This window comes from Pygoscelis adeliae, unplaced genomic scaffold, assembly GCF_000699105.1.
Source record: "Pygoscelis adeliae isolate BGI_AS28 unplaced genomic scaffold, ASM69910v1 Scaffold25, whole genome shotgun sequence".
In the NCBI taxonomy this organism is placed as follows: domain Eukaryota; kingdom Metazoa; phylum Chordata; class Aves; order Sphenisciformes; family Spheniscidae; genus Pygoscelis; species Pygoscelis adeliae.
Window position 1 is genome coordinate 790,661 of NW_008824808.1, and position 20,557 is coordinate 811,217.

At 39.1% G+C, this 20,557-nt stretch overlaps 1 protein-coding gene across 1 annotated transcript in view; it reads left to right on the top strand.

Annotated features, from left to right (window-relative positions):
• ABHD5 (abhydrolase domain containing 5) overlaps positions 1-16,137 on the top strand; it is a 29,781-nt gene extending 13,644 nt beyond the window's left edge. The window contains exons 5-10 of the mRNA XM_009324203.1: positions 3,150-3,315; positions 3,593-3,965; positions 6,951-7,105; positions 10,582-10,693; positions 11,244-11,430; positions 13,761-16,137. Of these exons, the coding sequence (XP_009322478.1) occupies positions 3,150-3,315; positions 3,593-3,965; positions 6,951-7,105; positions 10,582-10,693; positions 11,244-11,430; positions 13,761-13,850 (1,083 nt within the window). The 3' untranslated portion in view covers positions 13,851-16,137. The remainder of the gene's footprint in view (positions 1-3,149; positions 3,316-3,592; positions 3,966-6,950; positions 7,106-10,581; positions 10,694-11,243; positions 11,431-13,760) is intronic.
• The last annotated feature ends 4,420 nt before the right edge of the window (positions 16,138-20,557 follow it).

A 20,557-nucleotide genomic window follows, 5' to 3' on the forward strand; every position in this document is an offset into this window, starting at 1 on the left:
ACAAGAAGCGTGGAGGTCTGTTGGCAGAGAGAGTGACTTCTTTGAACGCCCGGCAGGTCAGCAGCCCCCTACCTGCTGGCCTCTGATTTTTCCAGCCTCCAGTACTCCAAACTTTTTCAGGTGGCTGTGAAAAGTGTAACTGACCCCAAATAGGAGATGCGAGGAAGCATCCTGTGGCATGCTCTGTCCTACTGATTATTGCTTATTTTAGCATGGATGTGCACACTGGTTTATGTTACTGCATGGCTACAAACAAATATACAGGTTAAATCCCACTAGTTATGTGCCTTGGTAATTTGACATGTAATGCCCATGTGTACAATCAGTATAAAAATGATGGAAATTTGGGCTCTCAGTTGCCAGATTTATTTCACGCTTTTTGATATAGCAAGCAGCTAAGCCCAATGGATTTCTTAACTCCTCAAAATACAAGATTCCACTGTTGGGTTTCCATCTTTCTTTTTACAAAAAGAAAACGGAGTGTCTGGGAAGTGGTGGGTGATGAGAGCAGAGTGGGATCTGCCTCTTCTGGCAGTGGGTAGCTCACTTACAATGTGAAACTACTGCTGAAGTCTTCAGTTTTCTTTCATATCTTATCTCCATTGCTGGTGAGCACAATGTCTTGAAAGGTCCATTGCTTCTTTTTTGACATTACATAGTTCTTTTAACTCTTTATCACAGAAACAAAAATGATAGGCCATGTAAGATATTGACATTCTTGTGTGTATTTAGAAGACACATTTAGCATAGATGTACAAAAGAAATGATAGAGCCACACTCTAGTCTGCTATCAGAGAAATGGTTCAAGTAGATTAAAGAGCTGATTGTTCTCCACATGTGGAAAACATCTAGCAATGTGGTAAATCATTTTTGGAAGGGGGAGGGGGAACCAAAGGATTGAGTTTTGAATATAGGTAACTAAATATTTTCTTTCTAAAATAACTTTTCTAGAAAGTGATCACTTTTTCTGACAGAAAGCCTTCTTCACTTGCTCTTTTAATTCAGCAAGTACAGAATGACTGGATTGCAAACATAATTTTTATTTTAAGTGTTTCAGCTTGCTGACTGTATTTGTCAAGCTATGTGTTTATGATGTCTCTTCTGAATGAAAATCTCAGTATTTATAAACAGTACTGATAACTAACAAAAGAAAGAGTGGGCATCTATGTTACAACTTTCCCATTCTGATACAATTTGCTAAATATTTTTCCTGAGTATCCAGGTGTCTCCCTAAGACTGGGAAATAAAATTCTGGGACTGTGAACTGTAGATTTAATTTTTATTTCATTGTGGCCATATCTGTGCAGTGTCTTCCTGTTGACGGGTTGCAGCTATACGTTTCTGTAGGAAAAAAAATATTATGTATATCTTTAAAGAAGTTTCTTTGCTAAATCAGTGGTTTTGCCGAGAAGAAACATTTCATATAGTTTTGGCTTGGGGGAAATAGTGACTGGGGTTTGTGCTTCTGACCTAAAAGTTATGAATGAAAATGCCTAGTTGAGCATATAACTAGCAGAAAGTTTGGCTCAGAAGGGTGGTGACATACCTATTGTTTAATAATTTATCAGAGTACTTCATAACATTGGATACAATTAGTGATATTGTTAAACTCAGATTTCACAGTTATTTGCTGGTGAAATTGCTTCTGGCTGGTGCCAGCTTTAACCTCTTAAAAATCTTACTTTTAAATAAATGCATAGATTAATGTGGAAGCAAAACACTTGGATGCCCATTCCTGTAAGATGCTGAGTTCCTTCATTTCTTAGATTGCATGAGGACATGGTATGGAAGGACATGCAACCATCCCTTCCCAGTCCCTCCATACACCATTATAACCATTCGCATGGTCTGGTGGTTTAGGAAGGTTATTTACAGAACAGCCAGACATTAGTGTGTTTCTCAGAGGAGTAAATAATACTGAATAGCAATGGGCATGGGTGATTGGATGATTAATCCTTTTTGATCAGGTATGGTTTGGGGGTTTTTTTTCTTGATATCCCCTAATATGTTTCTACGAATCTGAACAGTGCTGCTTGTGATTGCATTGTGCATCCCCAGAAAACCTTCCATGCTGCATTATAAACTCAAGTAGCTATGCAGCTGGAGTAGCTCAGCCCCTTAAAAAGGTGGCGGCAAGGTCCTTTGGGTAAAGAACTTGGGGGACCAGGTCTGTAACTTGTTATCGATGTGTTGTGTACACTCTGAAAAATTGGACATTAGTAACCTTATAGTCTTTTAACATTAATCGTTGTACAACTAATACTTGCAGCATTTAGTCCTGAAAATACCATAACTAACTGGAAAGCAGTTCAGTGTAGGAAAAAAGTGCTAAAGAAAGTAAGTTTGTGAATTTGGTGACCTTATCCTTTTCCCTGTGAGGAATGGTCTGGGGTCCTACAGTAGCAGCCTTTGCACTGATAGTCTGAGCCACTTCAAAAACAGGTGAGAGGGGGAAAAAGAGGATTCCATCTTGAAAACAAGGGATAAATTAGCACCCAGGAAGAGCTGTACTCAATCGCTGTGTCTTTTGAAGCACTGTCGGTGAGGCGATGCTGCTAGCTGAGTCATTCCCCCTGCTCTCAGGGTCAAATTAGTACTACCAAGATGGTAACTGACAGCTGGAAAAGCAGCTTCTGTTGGGGGAATTGAAATTGCTGTTTTGTTTTCCTCTGGCACTTTGTTTCGAAGTTGGTAATGAAGGCCCTAGTTTTTTGCTTTGCTAGAATAAAGCTGCTTATTTTTCACTTTTTAAATTTATCTAGTGTATGAATCAGTTCAGGTTAGGCTGGCGAGCACATGGTTTATTGCCTTTTGGAAATACTAGGTTCATGCAGGGTAATGTGTGTGCAGGCAGACTTCCAAGGGAACTTGAGAGGAGGCTGGAAACCCCAATAATTGTGTTATATATCCTGCCAGGCTTGTCGGGTCAGCGTGAGGGCTGATGTCTCCAGGTTCTCGGAAGAAGGCTGCTCTGATGGAGATAGATTAGTATGCTCTGATAAGGAACACACAGTGGAGAAACAGCCTGCTGTTTGAAGAACGCCCCTGATAAGGACACCACTTTATAAAAGTCAGGAGAAAGTGAATTCCCTCCCACTGCGCACTCCTGTCCTGCATGGCGTGTAATTTACATGGGTTCTTTTATGAAGAGCAGCAAAAGAAATGTCTTGAAAGCATCAAATGGTGCAAAAATGACCATCTTGCTCAAGAAATTTTTGTGCTGTTGTAGGTTAGGATGGTTATTCAGCTGGCTTCCTGCCTGGTGTCCCACATCACTGCTACACCTTAAAGAGGCTGAGGACAAAATGCTAAAATGTAAGTCTTTGGGTTTTAAGAAGATTTGTAGATATAACTAGATTTTCTATAAATTTACATTAAACATAAACAAAGAAGTTTTTAAATATAGCTTTTACACTGTGATGAAATAAACAGGTTTAGAATTAGATTTTCATTGTTCCGTTACTTAGATATTTGTTTGTAGGCTCTCTCCTTTGAAAGGGAGCTCCTATTTAAAACAGTGGTTTCCGTAGAATGTACTTCATATTTTATCAGGCATGTCTAGCAACGTCATTTTTTCCCATTCTTTCTTCAGGTATTGCAAGCACATACAATAAACGATATGTGTATATATCTAATGGAAATAAAATATGGACACTGACATTCTCTCCGGACCTTTCACATAAAACTCCGCTTGTTCTCCTGCATGGGTTTGGAGGAGGTGTTGGACTGTGGGCTCTCAATTTTGAAGATCTCTGTGAGAACAGGACCGTTCATGCTTTTGACCTCTTGGGATTTGGACGTAGCAGTAGACCACACTTTGACACTGATGCTCGGGAAGCAGAAAATCAGTTTGTGGAATCCATAGAAGAATGGAGAAAGGAGGTAGGGTTAGAAAAGATGATTTTACTTGGACACAACCTAGGTGGCTTCCTGGCTGCAGCTTACTCATTAAAATACCACTCAAGGTATGTGAAAATAAAGGAATGAAGGAATTCCTTTTCTGTATTTGACTAGTGATTTTAACCCAGATTTTATTTCATCAGGCTCTTTATAGATTATCTTTTAAGTAAATGACTGTGCTGATTTAAAGAAACTTGATACTGAATTTTAACCCAAAGAATTAATTGTATGGTTTGTTTCCAGGTGAATAGAAATAAGTAGATATGGTAAACATGCTTTTCTGCATACTTTTCTGTACCTCTTTGTTTTTGTTCAGTACCCCCTTGCCATGTTACAGCGTGAAATAGCAAAGATCGTATTTATGGGTGAATGTTTAGTGCCATCTCTGATCAAATGTAGGTTTATGAAGGGAAAATAGGCCTGTTTCTGCCAAACTTCCCATTATTATGGATAACATTGAAACTTCTGAACATAATTCCCCTAGGTAATTTATGCCTGTATGCTAGCAGTCGGCCTGGTGCCAGCATGATGATGTAAAAATGATTTTAGTAACTGTTTGATTTAAATTGTCTATATGCCACTTCATGTTTCTTCTTCACAAAACAACCCAGCTGCAGCAGTCCTGTAATTGTATTTCATCAGCATTTTCTGCACCACATTGTGGCCAACAGCTAATCCATTTTTTTCCCTTAAACTAATAATTTGTCCATTTTTTTTGATGCAGTCTGGTTATGTAGCCCCTGGTGAGCTAGGATCCCACCAACTGAGGTCATTCTGTATCAAAAAAGGACATTGCTTTTGTTTAGATACACATAGCAGACTCCTGTGAAAAACTGTGAATATAAGTTTAGCTTTCCACATCATATGGCAGATTCTATATTATACAAAACGTATCTTATTCTTTTATATTCACATCGATTTATACCATATACATTTCTTTGTCTCTCATTTGGAGATTTCGAAATAAATTCATACATCATTTTTTCCTAAAACACTTTTCCTCTTTCTTTCCAAGTGGGTGACAGCTGGCACATGCTGCTGGAAATGATGTGTGAAAATAGGTGTATGTCTAAACCCAGAATTGCAATGAAGAAGTGCAGTCCTCTGCTCTAGGGATGTAAACCTGTTACCCTTTTGAGCATAAAGCAACTTTTAGCTAACTGTAGTTAGTTTCTTGCAGGGATCACTTACAACTTCCTTACCCCTTTTTCTGAAGTTACTATAAATGGCACCATCCTGTCCCTGTGGGATGGGATATTGTTTCTGCCCCCCTGCTGACTTACATCGAATGTGACGCTTTGTTTTCATGCCTCACTGTGTTTAAGTTGGGGTTAATTAATTTGAGGGTGTTTCAGTTTATGTTCTCGCATTACTAATGTTTATCTCAAATTAAACTAACACCATCAAATTAGCAAATTGACTGGTAGGATCTTAAGACAGCATTGAATCAAGTGATAAATATAGCACAGCTTTCAGACAGATTATCTAACAATGCGTTGGAGGCTTAAGGGATTCTGGATACATATTGTTAGGAAAGTAGATCTGTTTCTCCAAGCTTAGATGATCTGTTAATTTACTATGTTGTACCAAAGTTGTTCATGGGACATGTGAGGTTACTAATCCGAAAAGATTCCCATTTAGAATATTCCCAGGTGGTGGTGGGTCATGATTTTCAAATACTGCAACTTCTGGACTATTACTTTTGGAATGATTCTCACGGTCAACTTCCCATTATCCTGGATTATGTTTTAGGCTTGATTACCAAAAGGAGAAATGCCAAATAGGAAGGAAAGTATTAAGAAAGGAAACATTAAAAAAAGCTTACTCTATTTTTATTCATGTGTTTGCTGTGCTATGTTTAATGCCATAGTTTCTGCACAGAATGTGTGGCTGTCCTGAATGGCTCCTCATTGCTTGCGCTCCTTAGCCTCTAATCTCTCCTGCTTGGTTTGTATAGTTAAATTCTACCCTATCCTCTCTTACAGTTGCTGTGTACAAATACGCTCGTGGCTGAGCTGACAGCCAAGAAACATCTTTGTAAGGTTAATCCTTTTCAACCCCTCATTTCAAGCACAGATTTTTGGTTTCACAACTGATTATAGTCCAGAAATAGCCTTTGGAATCACTTCTGACATCGTTTTAGGCACTAAGAACTCTGCTGTATTAAATATCTAATCTCACGGCTTTGAAAGAGAAGGGAGTCACAAAGAAGAAAGTAAAGATGATGAAGCTTGCATGGAAAATCACCTTAAATATGCAAAACTATAGTTAAGAGTTGCTTTTTCAGAAATTGGCAGTATCCAGGACAGAGTAGGTGATGTTATGGGATTAAACAGAAATGGATGATTCTGATCTACCAAGATGAAATAGTTTTTCTGCTTGAGGGGAACTCGAAGCATGAAGTGATTGATAGTTGCATGTGCTGGAGACTCCTGCTATGCTCTCTGTACTGAGATTCCTTTGAGTAATAATTTTATAAATTGTCTCTCTGATGTTTCTTTCATGACCTAAAATCAATAAATTTAGAAAACATCTGCTAATTTTGCTCTGACTCTCCCAGTTCAAATTTTACTTTGATAAGATGATTTTTCAGATAAATTGTATCTCTTCTTAGAACAGAGATCTTAGATGGCTTGGAAAAGAAAGATTTAGCAAGTTTGCTTAAATGAAACAGATGCAAGTATCTTTTCTCTCACATTAAACTCCTCCTGCAAATAATATTGACTGAGCAGATAGATTAGGCTATTTTTAAAAATAGAAACGAGACTGGCCTTTTTCTCAAATGTGTATGACAGTGGGTATCTATTGAATAGTGAGTTTCTCATTGTGACGTGAGCTTCCAAGTTTCTGGTGTTCATATATATGATGAATTGCAGTTCAATGTCTCTCTAATTAGCAATCGGAAGCAAAACCATTGATGAATCAGAAACTAGGTAATAAGCCAGTATGATAGAAGTGACTAAAACAGGTTGCATAGTCCACAGATAGCACATTTCCGTCATACTCAGTTGAAGAAAAATTAATGTACTCTAAACCTTTTTTGCCAACAGGGTCAAACATCTTATCTTAGTGGAGCCATGGGGTTTTCCAGAGAGGCCTGACAATGCTGAGCATGAAAGACCAATTCCAATCTGGATCAAAGCACTAGGAGCTATTTTGAGTCCATTTAATCCATTAGCTGGGCTGAGGATAGCAGGACCCTTTGGTGAGTTTCAGCTACTCTGAAATACTGTTTCTGTTTTCGTTAAACATAAACATGGGGCAGATACCACATTAAGATGAGCTTTGTTGCAAACCCATGTCACCCACAGAGAAAAGAGTTGGAGGAGAAAGTGGGAGGGGTTGAGGAAAGATGAACTCTTTAGGACAAGAGGGCAAACTCTTTCTATTAGAAATACTAGTACGATAGTTTATAGCAAGCTACATTAGATTATTGTGGGCTACAGTTATAGTGAGTCAGATTATGTGGACATCTGTTGGGGAAGCCTGACAAAGAGGCATGAATGTGAAAAGGTTTTTCTTCTGGTTGCTTCCTGTCACCATCCGTTTAGTTTCCCTTGCAACTGCAGTTTGATGGGCAAACAGGATTTCCAAATTTGGTTAACATTAGAAGGCAGTCTCTCATAAACTCATTTGTCTTTGGCCTGAGTTTAGAGAAGTTAAATTGAAACTGCATTCTTTCCATTAGCCATTTTCTTATTACTCTAGCAAATTTTGTGGGTCTCATTGGTGTCCTGCGTTACAGTGGCAGTCTATCCTTTGTATTTCTATGTTTCTTCAACAGCACTGATGAGATATTAGATAAGCTCTATATACCCTAATACTAGGACTAGGTAGGGATGACCAGAAATACTACGGTTTTAGTTCATGTGGGGAGAAGGGTGTGATCAACTCTTAAATTCATCACATGTATTCCTTCTAGAGGGGAAAGAGGTTATCTGTCTATTACTCTCTGTACTACAGGAGTATCTGCTGGAGAGGCTTGGAAAAAGATAGCCTTCAGGCCCCTCACAAGTTACAATTAACTCACCTCTTCAACATTTTTAGTATTCAGTCTGAAGATAAACTAATGACGTTTCTAGGCTTTGTTTACATTTAAACCACATCTGTTTCCTAAATCTCTTTCTATAAAATATATATTTTAATATGCTGATCTATTTGATTGTTTTCAGGAGCGTGACAAAATTAGCTTTTCAGACAAGCAACATATTTGTACAAACAGATGATTTTTTTTTTTTTTTTAAGTAAAATGCTAATTTGGTTAACAAAACAACCTGAAGCATATTGAGTGATAAGCACTGATTTAATGCCTTTTATCCAATAACAAATGCATGCATAAATCAATCCATGTGGAATAGTTTAAATCTGAAGTTGTCTCCCTTAGCAAATAAGTGCAGTCAAAACCATGCTGCTGCAGAAACAGACCCTGTCTTGGCAAGGTATTCCCAACCTAGCCTCGCTTATAGGTTGCTGTGGAGGGCAGTGCTTTTCAAAATTTTTCATCCATTTCTCACTCCACATGTTAAAAAAGTTTTCCATCATCAACTTAATGTGCAATTCTTGACAGGCGAAGCATAATTCTTAGAGAAGGGTAAGTTTAAACACTGTGCTGTGAGGTAGGCATCAAACCCAACCTGATGAAGGCACTGAACCACACCTAGGTTTCCTTCTACATGCACATGTGCTTAAGCTGCTGGGCAGGCGTAGCTGTCTGATCCTCACTATAAAGCCAGTTTCTCGTGTTCAAAGGTATGAGTTGGGCACTTAAATGTGAGCCAGGTTCTTTGGGATATCACGGTGGTATCACATGGATATTCAATCAGACCCGCAGGCAGATACTTAAACCTGGGAGAGGGACAGAATCCAGAGGGATCTTTTTCTTTGGGTGGTTTCCAGTTAGTTGATTTGCATGTTTTCCTTCACTTAACTGGAACCCAGGAGGCCCACAGTATAGGGGTTTCGGTGCTTAGGTTGGATTTGTGAATTCCATTCCTAGAGCTGAACGCCTAAAAATTCCTCAGGATGACAGTAATGTCACTGTGACCACACTCTTTTTGTGAAACTCAGAGTCTTCAATGTTAGTATTTCTTTTAGCATTTCCATAGACACTATGGAAGACACAGCCAGACAATTGAGGATATCTTCAATAAATATTACGAGAATGAACCAGTGTGATTTCATTCCAAAATTTGTTCCAAGGTGCCTTGTCTCCTTGTTTCATCCTCCCTTGTAAATTCCCAGGGAAGGAGAACGGTTTTGCGATTGGACCCACAGACAAAACACTTTTTATCAAAATGGAAAGTGAATTCTAAAATTGGGTAACTTTCAGTCCCCTAGTTATTGGAAATGGGGTTGCTGTGGCTTCTATGCTGACAGCAGGGGAAGACACAGAATTAGTCTCTTTCTTCCAGGTACTCTTATTCCAAGCCAGCTGTATCGTTTGCATTCAAAAAAACCCCAGACAGACAGACAAAGACAGAAGTCCAGCAATTGAACTCTCTATAGAGAAAATACAAGCAGCAGAGCAAATTGCAGAATGTTTGCAAAATCTTCATCGTTTCAGGACTTAAATCGCTGTTTCATAAGGGAATTATTTTTTCTTGCACTGTATTAGTTTTCTGAATTGATTTAAAGCATACATAAGGTGTGTTGTAATAGTCTGATCTCAAGGTTACAAAAGCATAGATCACTGTGACAAAGTCTAGATAAATAGTACCAGGCCTTTGGCCAGGGACAGGTGGGAAGAAGTGACATCATCATAACTGCACAGATTAACAACGGTATTTTCAGTTGATAAGCCCAAGTGGTAAACTGCGAGCCTATCTCTTCAGGGATGAGTAATATTCTTAGACTAAGATTAGCCTTTGGTGAGGCTCTTGTCCCAGAGATCTGTCTGGTCAACTAGAAGAGGCTTCTTCCTTAAAGAAGCGATTCAGAGTAGGAGCTTAATTTTAGAAAGCTTGAACTGGCCCCTGAAGGGACCTGCTTCTCTACTTTGGCTGTTAAGAGAGCATGGGGACAATAGCTTTCCTAGGTTAAATCTCTTGATTTATACCAGTTCTTGTGTCTTATACTCACGTCAAGATTTCTACACCTGTTTTTCAGCATAGACTTCTGTTCTTTCAACTAAACACTAGTTAGATGAACTAGCTCCAGAAGACGACTGTTCTGTAAAAGGAGAGCACAAACTTATATCTAAGGAAGAAAAACAGCCCAGCTTTTTCAACAGTGCCTTCTGGTTCTGAAAGATGGGATGCTTTTGGCCCACCCAGTGCTGCCAGAGCAAGGAGAAAGACAGTGTTGGTATCATGTGAGACTAAACTGGTGGCAAAAAGATATTCTGCTTAGCCTTTTTGCTGGTCCCCATTGCATGTTTCTTCTGTTGCTGCAGTGGCCCTTCTCAAACATTCCCCGTCTGTATTCAGCAGGGATTGAATTGCCCCTCTTCTAGTGCAGCATAAAATCCTTTAGAATACTTAGGTTTCATTCCTGTTTGGTGTAATGTCATCATTTTTTCCTAAGACATGCAGGTGGTGAAACAAAACATTGGTTTAGAAGTCATCAAGCTTAGCCACGAGTTTCGAGGGAACGTGTTTGGAGGATTGTAGTGGAAAGTGATAGGTAATCTGATAAAGTTGTCTATACTAATTCCTTCTCTAATAGTGTTTTCTGTGTTAACAGGATTAAGCCTTGTTCAGCGTTTAAGACCAGATTTCAAGCGAAAATATTCATCGATGTTTGATGATAACACTGTGGCTGAATATATCTATCACTGCAATGTACAGTCACCCAGGTGAGTGTGAGTTTCCCAGTATATGTTTTGAAGTCTGCCCTTCATTTACTGAGTGCCTGCTACTCCCTCCAATGGCCATGGCAACAGTGTGCATGCTTCTTTCTTTTAAAATTGTAACATTTATTGTATTAATTGAAGAAAAAAATAGGATTGCACTTTTTCTGAATTCCAGAAACTGATAAATGTAAAAGCTATCCTAATTCTATATTTCTTCTAAACTACCTGTTTGTTAATTCTGACAGAGTTTGGGCACTAATTTTTAATAAAAAAAATTGTTACAGTGGTTTAATTTGTAAAGAGTTTCTTTAAAAACTTTAAAAATAAAGCATTTCATTCTTTTAAGTGTTATCACTCAGTACTGTAAAAACATAGGCTCTTTTTATTGAAAATTACATGCAAACCTTGAAAACTTACATTTCTTAATAGTAAAAAATCCCAGCCTCACATACTATTGCACTCTGTGTTACCAAAAGGCACAGATACTCCAATTTAGAGAAAAGGCAGATCCAATGGAAATTTAATTGTTTTTACCCTTTTGAATGATTTGAAGTGGTGAAACAGCTTTCAAGAACATGACTATTCCTTACGGGTGGGCAAAAAGGCCAATGCTGCAACGGATTCCACAAATGGATGAAGACATTCCTATCACTGTGGTTTATGGAGCACGTTCATGTATAGATGGCAATTCTGGCAGCACTATCCAGTCTCTGAGACCAAATTCGTATGTGAAGACAATAGTAAGTTGACTTTTAAAGCAGTTGGTTGTTTATTGTGTGGATTTGTTTAAATCATATCTATGTTTTTTATACCAACTGTGCAAATGCTGGCCCTTTGATTTAATGTCTGGGGTAATAACTTTTGACTTCTGTAACAGAGAGAGAGAGAAAGCAAGTGTTAGATCAGAGAAAACCTAGACAAAAGAGTATTCAGTTCCCAGAGTAAGAAGGAAACTTACTGTAGCACTAGAAGCTGAATTAGGTCTTTGAGCAAGGTCGTTCTTCTGCTCTACGAAATATTTTGCTCTACAGTGTTGCTAATACAAGTAGTTTTTGTGGTCACTGGTAAGTATCTGGGGTTTTGCCTGTGTTTTAAACCACAACAGTCCTAATATCTGCATATATGTATGACATAGTGAGGAGGCTGTCAAACTGTTCTAATCTGTCTGTGTAATGCTTTTGTTTCTCTGATGAGAGGATGGTTTGTACCTGGTGCTTAGGTTCTTGTAAGCGTCTTTCTTTAAGTCATTAAAAAAATACGTAGTGTTGTCTTCCTAGCTAATACATTCTTGTTTAGAGGTATGGCATTATCATTTAAAATGTGTGTACTTGCAACTTGATGCGAATGTGCACACTGCATTTTTTGTTGATTTTTATAAAAACAAACGAATTTCAAAGTATTCTTCATGCATTATCACATCAGTCAGCCATGATAATTGAATATACATATATGTTACAATGCTATGAGGTGATAAAATGTTTGAATACACTGGCTGTCTTCTTACTGATGTCTAGGTCTATCTGGACAGAAGAGTACAACATGCGATGTCGATAGTATGCTATGACAAGTCATTCAAATAAAATTTTATAATCTTGATGTAGATGACATCAGAGCTGGAACTCAGAGAAAAGACATTGTTATTGAACTGTTTACATGTGTCAAAGAGCACAAATATGTTTCATAAATGTTGACATCCAGACTGAAAGTGTCACTTAACTACTTAAGCAGAGAGAAAGTTGTAACAAAAAGTCACTGTTAAGAAGTGTACAATAGATCGCTAGCATAAGCACGTACCATTCAGGCAGATTTTTCCAGTCTGGTCAATGGCTTTTAGAAGGGACTGTGGAAAACTTTATTGTATTCCAGGTTAAAATTCTGTCAAGCCAAATACAGATTCTAAAAGGTAAATTGGAGCAGTAGAAATTATAGGGACATTCAAAAAACCGTAGGAGGGAAAGGGTTCTCGTGAGGCTGAGGCCGAGACGTGGACTGGCAGTGCCATCCTTGGTAAAATGCACAAAGGTTCTGGGATTTTATCACGTGTGTTTATTTCTAATTAATTTTTACTTTGAGTTTGTGGGGTTTTTTAACTCAATAACATAGCTATACTTTTATGGGCTTCAATTAGAGACTTAAGAGGGAGTGTTTTAATGGAGGGAGGGGAAAAATAGATTTAAATACAAATTAATCTTGGACTGATTATAAAATGGAAAGAAAATAGGTCAAGTACCTTTGCTGAACACTATGGTGATTGATGGCTTGCTTCATACCAGTTTTGGCAGAGAATGATAAATTATAGGAATAGGGTAACCACGCCATGCGTGGTTACTTAAGCCCTTAATTGTGTTAAACAGTTGCTGTGAAATAATCTAGGTCACAAATGTGGGGGTTTTCCCCTACATATTGCATCATGTGGATTTTACTTGTCCCTGCTTAACATAGTAGTCGTTAATTTGGAGGGTTGAAATCTACTTCCACAAGTCTAGAAAATCCCCAGCAATTTAAGTTTCTGAGTTCTTAATCATTTATCCTCGTACCTTCTTTAGTCTCTAATAAGAGAATACAAATTATTTGATGCTCTCTCTACTGCAAACACTTACAGAACTGAAGAGCAGCCTGGGAGAACTATTTGAGTGGAGAATGAAGGGGGTGAAGATGAATCAGAAGTTTGATATGTAAAGCACGTTCTCCTAAGTTTGTTTTGCAGTGACTTGTGTCTGCTTGCATGGTGGTTTTTTTAGCAAGGCGTGCAGTTGCATAAGCAGTAGTTTTACCCTCTTTTCCTGTGTAGCAAAGTTCCTTCAACAGGTGAAACAAGCTTTCGTTTTTCCTTACGTTTACAGTCCTTTTTAGGCTGTGTGATACCACCTCCTGGCAGCAGTTGTGCGAACTGCGTTAACACAGGCTGGGTGCAAGAGATCAGTTCCAGTTCTGAAATCAGTCTTTTCAAGTAATAATGTATCGAGTAGGTAATGCGTAAAAGTCAGGTTCTTCACATATCCCAGTATTTATTTATTTGCTTATTACATTCTTGTGATTTTTGACCTGTTTCTTCACCTTTATCCTCTAGGCTATCCTTGGTGCAGGTCATTATGTGTATGCTGATCAACCTGAAGACTTCAATCAGAAAGTGAAAGATATCTGTGATTCTGTGGACTGACTGTCTTCTGTTCTTTAGAGAGTCATACTGTAGATAGCATTTAATAGCAGTAGCCTCTAGGAAATCGCTAAAGAACGCGGAGCTAATGGAACAGGCTCTGTTTGCACACAGTTTCTTCTAAGAAGCCATTTGCACACATAAACCACTTAGTGCCTTTTTTGGGGGGTATAGGGAGACGTGAAGCAAACTTTGTGCACCTTTGTTTGAAATTGGGCTTTAGATTATTGGCCTGAAATATATATGAAATTACGTATAACTTTTTTAACTGGAATTTTCTTCAAAATGTAATTGAATTTTGCACATGTTGAACTTGTAAAGATGCTGAATTCTCCCTGAGGCAGAGAACTGTATCGATACAGATACAATGTATAAAATGCGATTTGGTTTCTTTATAAACATTCATATTTTTTAGTTGAGGTTTCATAGCAAGAATATGAAATTGCTTATACATTTTATTTTTGGAATCCAGAACCCCATATACAATATTTTAAGAGGGTGTATTTTTTTTTTATTGGAGTGATAACAGCTTATGAAGCTGATTTTGGGAGAGGGACAGGGCCAAAATAATAAGCAGTGCCTGTCACTGAAATATGTGTGTTAGTTTGTAAGGAATTGGGGCTCAATATTAGGAAATCTTTCTTCTGTTGGATTTTATTTCCATTTATCTCAAGGCATCTTTTTCCATCTGTGCAACTTTTACGGAAGGCTCAGTTTGTAAGAGTCGATGATGTCAGCAGCACTCATGCTTCCATAAATATTTTGATATGTAGATTTCAGTGATTTAAAATACAGAAGATGGCTTGGTAGTTACTCCATCTAGTTTTAACACTTCACTGCAAGATTTGTTACTAGCCTAAGCCTAACAATTGTAGATAAGTTGACAAGATTTTGATTAGGGCTAGGGAATGGTCATCTGGATAGTGAGTATAATTCCCTTTTTCCTTAGGTAGAAAACCTAGTCTGCTTTTTAGTAAATTCAGGGCGGAGGAGAGGCAGAGGGAGAATATTGACGTTCTCTAATTGGGAACTACAATGTGTTAGCGTATTTTAGTTAACACGCAGCCTCCTTATAGGAAGAATTATTACTGGAATGAACAATACCACTGTAACAAATTATAATTATATTTTTTGGAGATTCTTTATATAATTATGTATTTTAATTGAGTATTTCAATGTCAGAGATAATCCAGTCTCTGCATCTTTTTGAAATTGTAGATTAACGTTAGTTCTTCACATGCTTAGTAAATTATATTAAGCAAAATACTTTGTCACTTTAAAGCCAAATTATGTGGTGGTTTGTTTTTTAACAAGTTTACATAAAATGATTGATCTGCTTTTGAATATTAAATTGACTACTGAAGAGTTCTTGATACTTTTATACATAGAGAATTTGAATTAGTGATAGCACCATTTTAAAGAGTGAGTGGAATTCTGTACATTTGTTTCTCAAATTAAGGAATTGTTGCACATACTTATGATGTGGAAGGCAAAGATACCTAAAAAATTCAGGAAATACTCCGATTATGTTCCCAGCCAAACATAATCTCTCTCTTTCTGAAGGAGATATTTATCTATATGGTGCTATGTAAACATCGAACAGTCTTTGTGACTGCCTTGACTGGTAGCACGTAGTATCTAACAAGCTAAAGATTTTAATTAAAAAATTATCTATTGAATTAAATTACTTTTTCAATTAGCAGATGCCAGAATTTTTAAACAAAGTTGTGGATTATTTGCTAAAATCTTGAGTTCAAAATGGAAAATCAGAATATCAATTATATTTTTTAATATAAACTATAAATTATCAGTCATGCCACCATTTAGGTGGATGCCTTCAGTATGTATTTTTTCACCCTTTTCAGTGTCTAATTTGTATTTATCAACTTAAACAGCTGTTTTAATTGTGTGTAAAAACCTAATGCAAAAATATATTCTGAGTCTCCTCCAAATAACAAAAGGTGAAGCAAACTATTGACATTTTCAGATAGCACTTACTGATGGGAATTCTAGATTCCCCATCAAAAGATGGAAGTAGGGATAAAAATTGCACACTGAATGTGAATAATGTTTTAAATATCCCTTGCTTTTTAAGCGTATTGTACTAGTAAGAGTTATTGCTTAAGTTTTGCACAACAAAAAAAATCTTAAATGTTATGTTTGATTAATGTTAAGACATGATGTTGCTTTTGTAAAAATTGTGTGTAATTAAGCCCTGGAAATCAAGAGTAATTAATAAATTGAGCTAAACCATCCAGAATACATTAAAAATACAGTAATGCTTATTTTCACATGTCTCAGTGTTCTTAGATTTTCTTGTATTTAACTGAAACTGGTAAGCATTTGTCAACAAGTAGCTGCAAGCTCAGAATGTTGATTGTATATACAAAGAAAATGTTTGTAGGTTACCTTCCAGGCAGTATTTAGATACTGCTGTGAAGGTCAAGATGGAATGTTGAATATCCTATTGTGTGCAACATAACCCAATAAAGTTACTTTAATAAACGTCATAAGAGGTGCTGAACAGAATATGAATGGCACATACTGAAAAGACTTGGGAGCTAGACCTTTTGTGAGCAATTACTGTCTAGGAATAAGCTCAGTTTCGCCAGAAGTTCTGTTTCAGTGCAACGGCCAGTTGCTTAAATGTACCGTGGCAAGCACTGAACACTGACGGTGCTATTTTTATTACAGCGCTATAAAATAAGACAAGTCACAGGCATAAATGCACCCAAAGATCTATCCTGTTCGAGCATCAAAATGAAGACAGCTTTGTACCAGAGGCTAGGGCATAACAAAAAGAATCCAAAATATTAATAAAATCCAAGATTAACCGTCTAAGTCTCCAGGACACGCTCTTCTTCCCGAAGTTGTTGTGATAAAATTTTATTAAAGTAACTTGGTAATATTTTGTTTGCATGGCTGAGTTCATCTTGTTACTTATTGAACCCTGCTAGATCAGATTTTAGTTCTGAAAAACTGATTTTCAGAGAAGTAATTTACTGATAAGCCTCTATAATAAAACATTCACGACCATCACAAAAAAAGTCCCTGTTTGTATCTGATTGTGAAATGGAAATGGAGGATGTGAATTCGTAGGCATTGAGCTTGGAAAAACGGGTCCAAACAGGAGAAATGCTGTCATCTTGTCTCACTCAAATTAAACCAATGCTGGCATTTCTTTTTAAACCTTACCTTTTTAAGGTTGCTACAGCTGTTCGTGCTGAACTGAGGTGACAGTCTCTGTCTGAAACGCTCTCTGTGGTCTGTTGTGGTTCCTCAAATTCCCAGCCCTTCCAGGTCGCAGTTATTCAGCTTTTTGACTGGGAGTAAGACAAGATTAAATACAATAAAACCGTCTGGAATCAATGTATGGGCAGACATACTCAGGATTGCCTACGTTGCTAGCATTCATTAAAACGTGAGCCTCCAGAAGCCTAAGGCTATTAGTCAACTGCTGTTTAAATGGGTAATTTCTTAGGGCTCCTCCAATTATCTGTCATTTCGTTGGGTTCTGTTACGTTGGCCAGTTCACCGTCAGCCCATCCTGTGATGTTGAAGCATGGCAGCACACCCAAGTTGCCAGAAGCCTGCATCTGGGGATTTATTTTGTAGGAAACAAGTGAAACTTGTCAAAGGGCGAGTCACTAAAGGTAACTGGAGAGAGACGCGTTTTAGTGCGACTAGTGAGATCAGATCAGGACGCAGGTGCGTGCAGCAACTGCTTTCTGGTAACAGTGGCAGTAGATGAAAATGGTTGGAGACTTCAGGTTTTCAGGCAGGTGATGGATGGACGAGTGCATAGAGCAGAGGCACGTAACTGGAATGACAACATAAGCCACAAGGAAGAGTTAAGAGCTAGAAATTAATGACGCAGCTGAAAACAGCAAAATTCAGCTGAAGAGCGGGGGGTGTGTGAATGTTTGGTTCAAGAGCTGGTTCAGCTCTGGGTGAGGATAAGGAAAACGGTGAGGGGAAGGCTCAGGGGTGCCTAGAGCACAGAGAGAGCGAGGGCTGGCGAACAAGGAGAGAGAAGAACCTGGCTGAAGTGCCTGGGGTAGGTGTGAAGTTCTGGGCTAGAGCAGAAGGTAGGCTGCTGCCGAAGGAGCGCCTGCAAGGAGACGACAAAGCCCCGGGCGGCCAGCATCTGTAATCCAGTTAAGTGCTAAACTGAAGTATCTTCTCGTATAATTAATCCCTCATTGCCTTCCTAAAACACTGAATCTTTGTCTTAAAGAAAGCTGTAGCTTTCTCTCTGGGTGCTGGAGCTAGGCAGCAAGCTAGCATTTACTGTTTACATCTCTGAGCTCCCTTCTGCTCAGTTTTATTTGGGCTAGCTAAGGCTGCCCCACAATAACGTGGCTTACCGAGGTAAGGAGGATGCCTGCTGCACCAGCTAGAGGGAATACTGTCTGGCAAGCTTGGATCTGTGGTATGTGGGGCACTGTAAAGTTTTGGTATTCTTACTTTGACTAAAGCTTGTCCTCTGAATGCAAGTGCTATTTCACAAGTTGGACACCGTTGCCTCAGACTGGTACTCGGATGGGAAACATTTCAAGAATGGCTGTCTCCTGCAGCGCTCAAGAAATCGTGAGAAACTGTATTCTCACAAGTCAAAAATGAGCTGATGGCAAAGCATGAGGTAGGGGGGACACTGGACTGCCTGAGGTAAGATGAAAAATCAAGATGTACAACAAGACCTGTCACTAAAGATCATAAATCTATCTTTTACAAGAGGAGTAGAGGGCCTTGGCTATATTCCATTTTGCCTCATTGCATTTTGATCGCAGGGATATCCTACCTTAAGATTTGGACATGGTCAGTAGAATGTAGAAATATAAAATACGGAAATATTTGTGACGTATATTTTAAAGTAAGAAACACAGGTAGCAAGAATGTACTGCACTGAAATTACACATTTTTGGATATGCACATAATTTGCGATAGTAATTAGCAGCAAAATGAAAGCGGTGACAACACTAAAAATTAGGCGTTTACTTGTATTTTATGCTTCACTTGTAGAGGAAAGATAGCAAGCTGAAACAGCTTGTTTTGGAAAGCGGGGTGAAGGCTGTGAGGTGGAGTGTGACCCCAAATGTACACTAAGAAGTAGATGTGCTTTGAAAATGAACTACTGCAAAAGCAGAATCTCCATGTATTTACAGGTCTATTTCTGCACTCCTGAATTCACCTACTTGAGGTATACATGGCTGGAGCTGTATGTGGAGCACGGTGAGGCTATCACTTCCGTTGCAGCTTCGTGTAATTTAAATGCTTGCCTGATATCCAGCGGCCTTTCTGCTTTGACTTGAAAGACATTTGCATTCACTCAGAGCTCAAATCTACAACAGAGGCTGAACAGCTCAGTGGATGCCAATCCCCTAGCTAGAACACCCCTCTGAAAAGGGGATTATTGCTCACGTTTACCCCAGGTTCATGTTCGCCTCGGTGCCTGCCAGGAGTGAGATCGATCTCCCTCAGCTCATCTTGCTGGACGCTGAACCCCTGTGTTTGACCATGCGCCGATGGCCGGTTTTGCCTCCAGTAGATGCTTTGATAAATACAGGGTTAAGGAAAATAACCTCCAATATTTTCCAATAACCTGGAAAATAACCAGCGCTCTGCTTAGCGAGGGTGGAAGGAAGACTCCGGTAGTGGGGTCATGCTGGGAGAAGGACCAGCACGTGATGATTCCTGAGAGCGCTGGGATGGTGAGCCCCATCCAGCCCTTGGCTCTGGCTTGTTTCCAGGCTTGCAGGGCCAGAGCACTGTGCCTCTGTCATCTCTGCTTGCTGCACGCCCCCGATTCACGATTTAACTCCCTGCGTCCAGCTGCCTAAGCTGCAGGATGAAACCCTTGAGCCTCCTGGGCACCTTAAACACCTCTGTCCAAGCAATCCACCAGCAGTTAGCCTGCTTACAGCTGAAGCCTTCAGGAATATGCAGCTGTTTCTACAAAGAAACTTTGCAGGGTAATAGTGGGTGCAGGTAAGGCGCAGAGAAAGCCGAGCAGATAACCTGCCGGCCGGCTCATCCCCCAGCACTGACTCCTGCCCAGCTTTCAGCCCCTCTCCGTGCCCTGCAAGAGGCCTGGCATGCAGCAGGTCCCCCGGTCAGGAACCCCTCTCCCTGGCCACAAATCATCACGCTTTCTTTCATGGAGATCTCCCGCGCTTCAGACCCCGTGCCGGTGGGTAACTCTCTGTTCTGCACAGGCAGGATCGGGCTGTGCTGGGACTTTATGCGTCACCCCGAAGCAGCTTCCAGGCTGTGTGGCACCTGCCGTGGTTCCTGCCAGCAAATGCCTGAGCCGGTACCTACCATGAGTTAGGGTCATGCCTTGTTCATAGAAAACAAGAATTCAGGTGTGCCACAGAGGCAGTTGTCACCAAAATGTTGCATAAACTATTTTATTTTTTTTTTAATACTGGCAGATTTCAGCAGTAGCTTGGGGGACAACAACTATTAACCACACAGCAGTGTTTGCCTATTGTAGAATGGCTATAGATTTGTTTTTAAAAGGGATCTAAAAATAGTTTTTACTAAAATGCTGAAGGGTTAGTGAGAAGCTGCATTTATTTTTTTTCCCAGTGATATCCGGAAACATGAAAATCCAGCCAGGTGAATGAATCCAACCTCTCATTGAGTCACATCTTTAATAGGCAAATGATTGCAAATGTATTTCCCCTGGCTCCTTCAGTGCAAGCCAG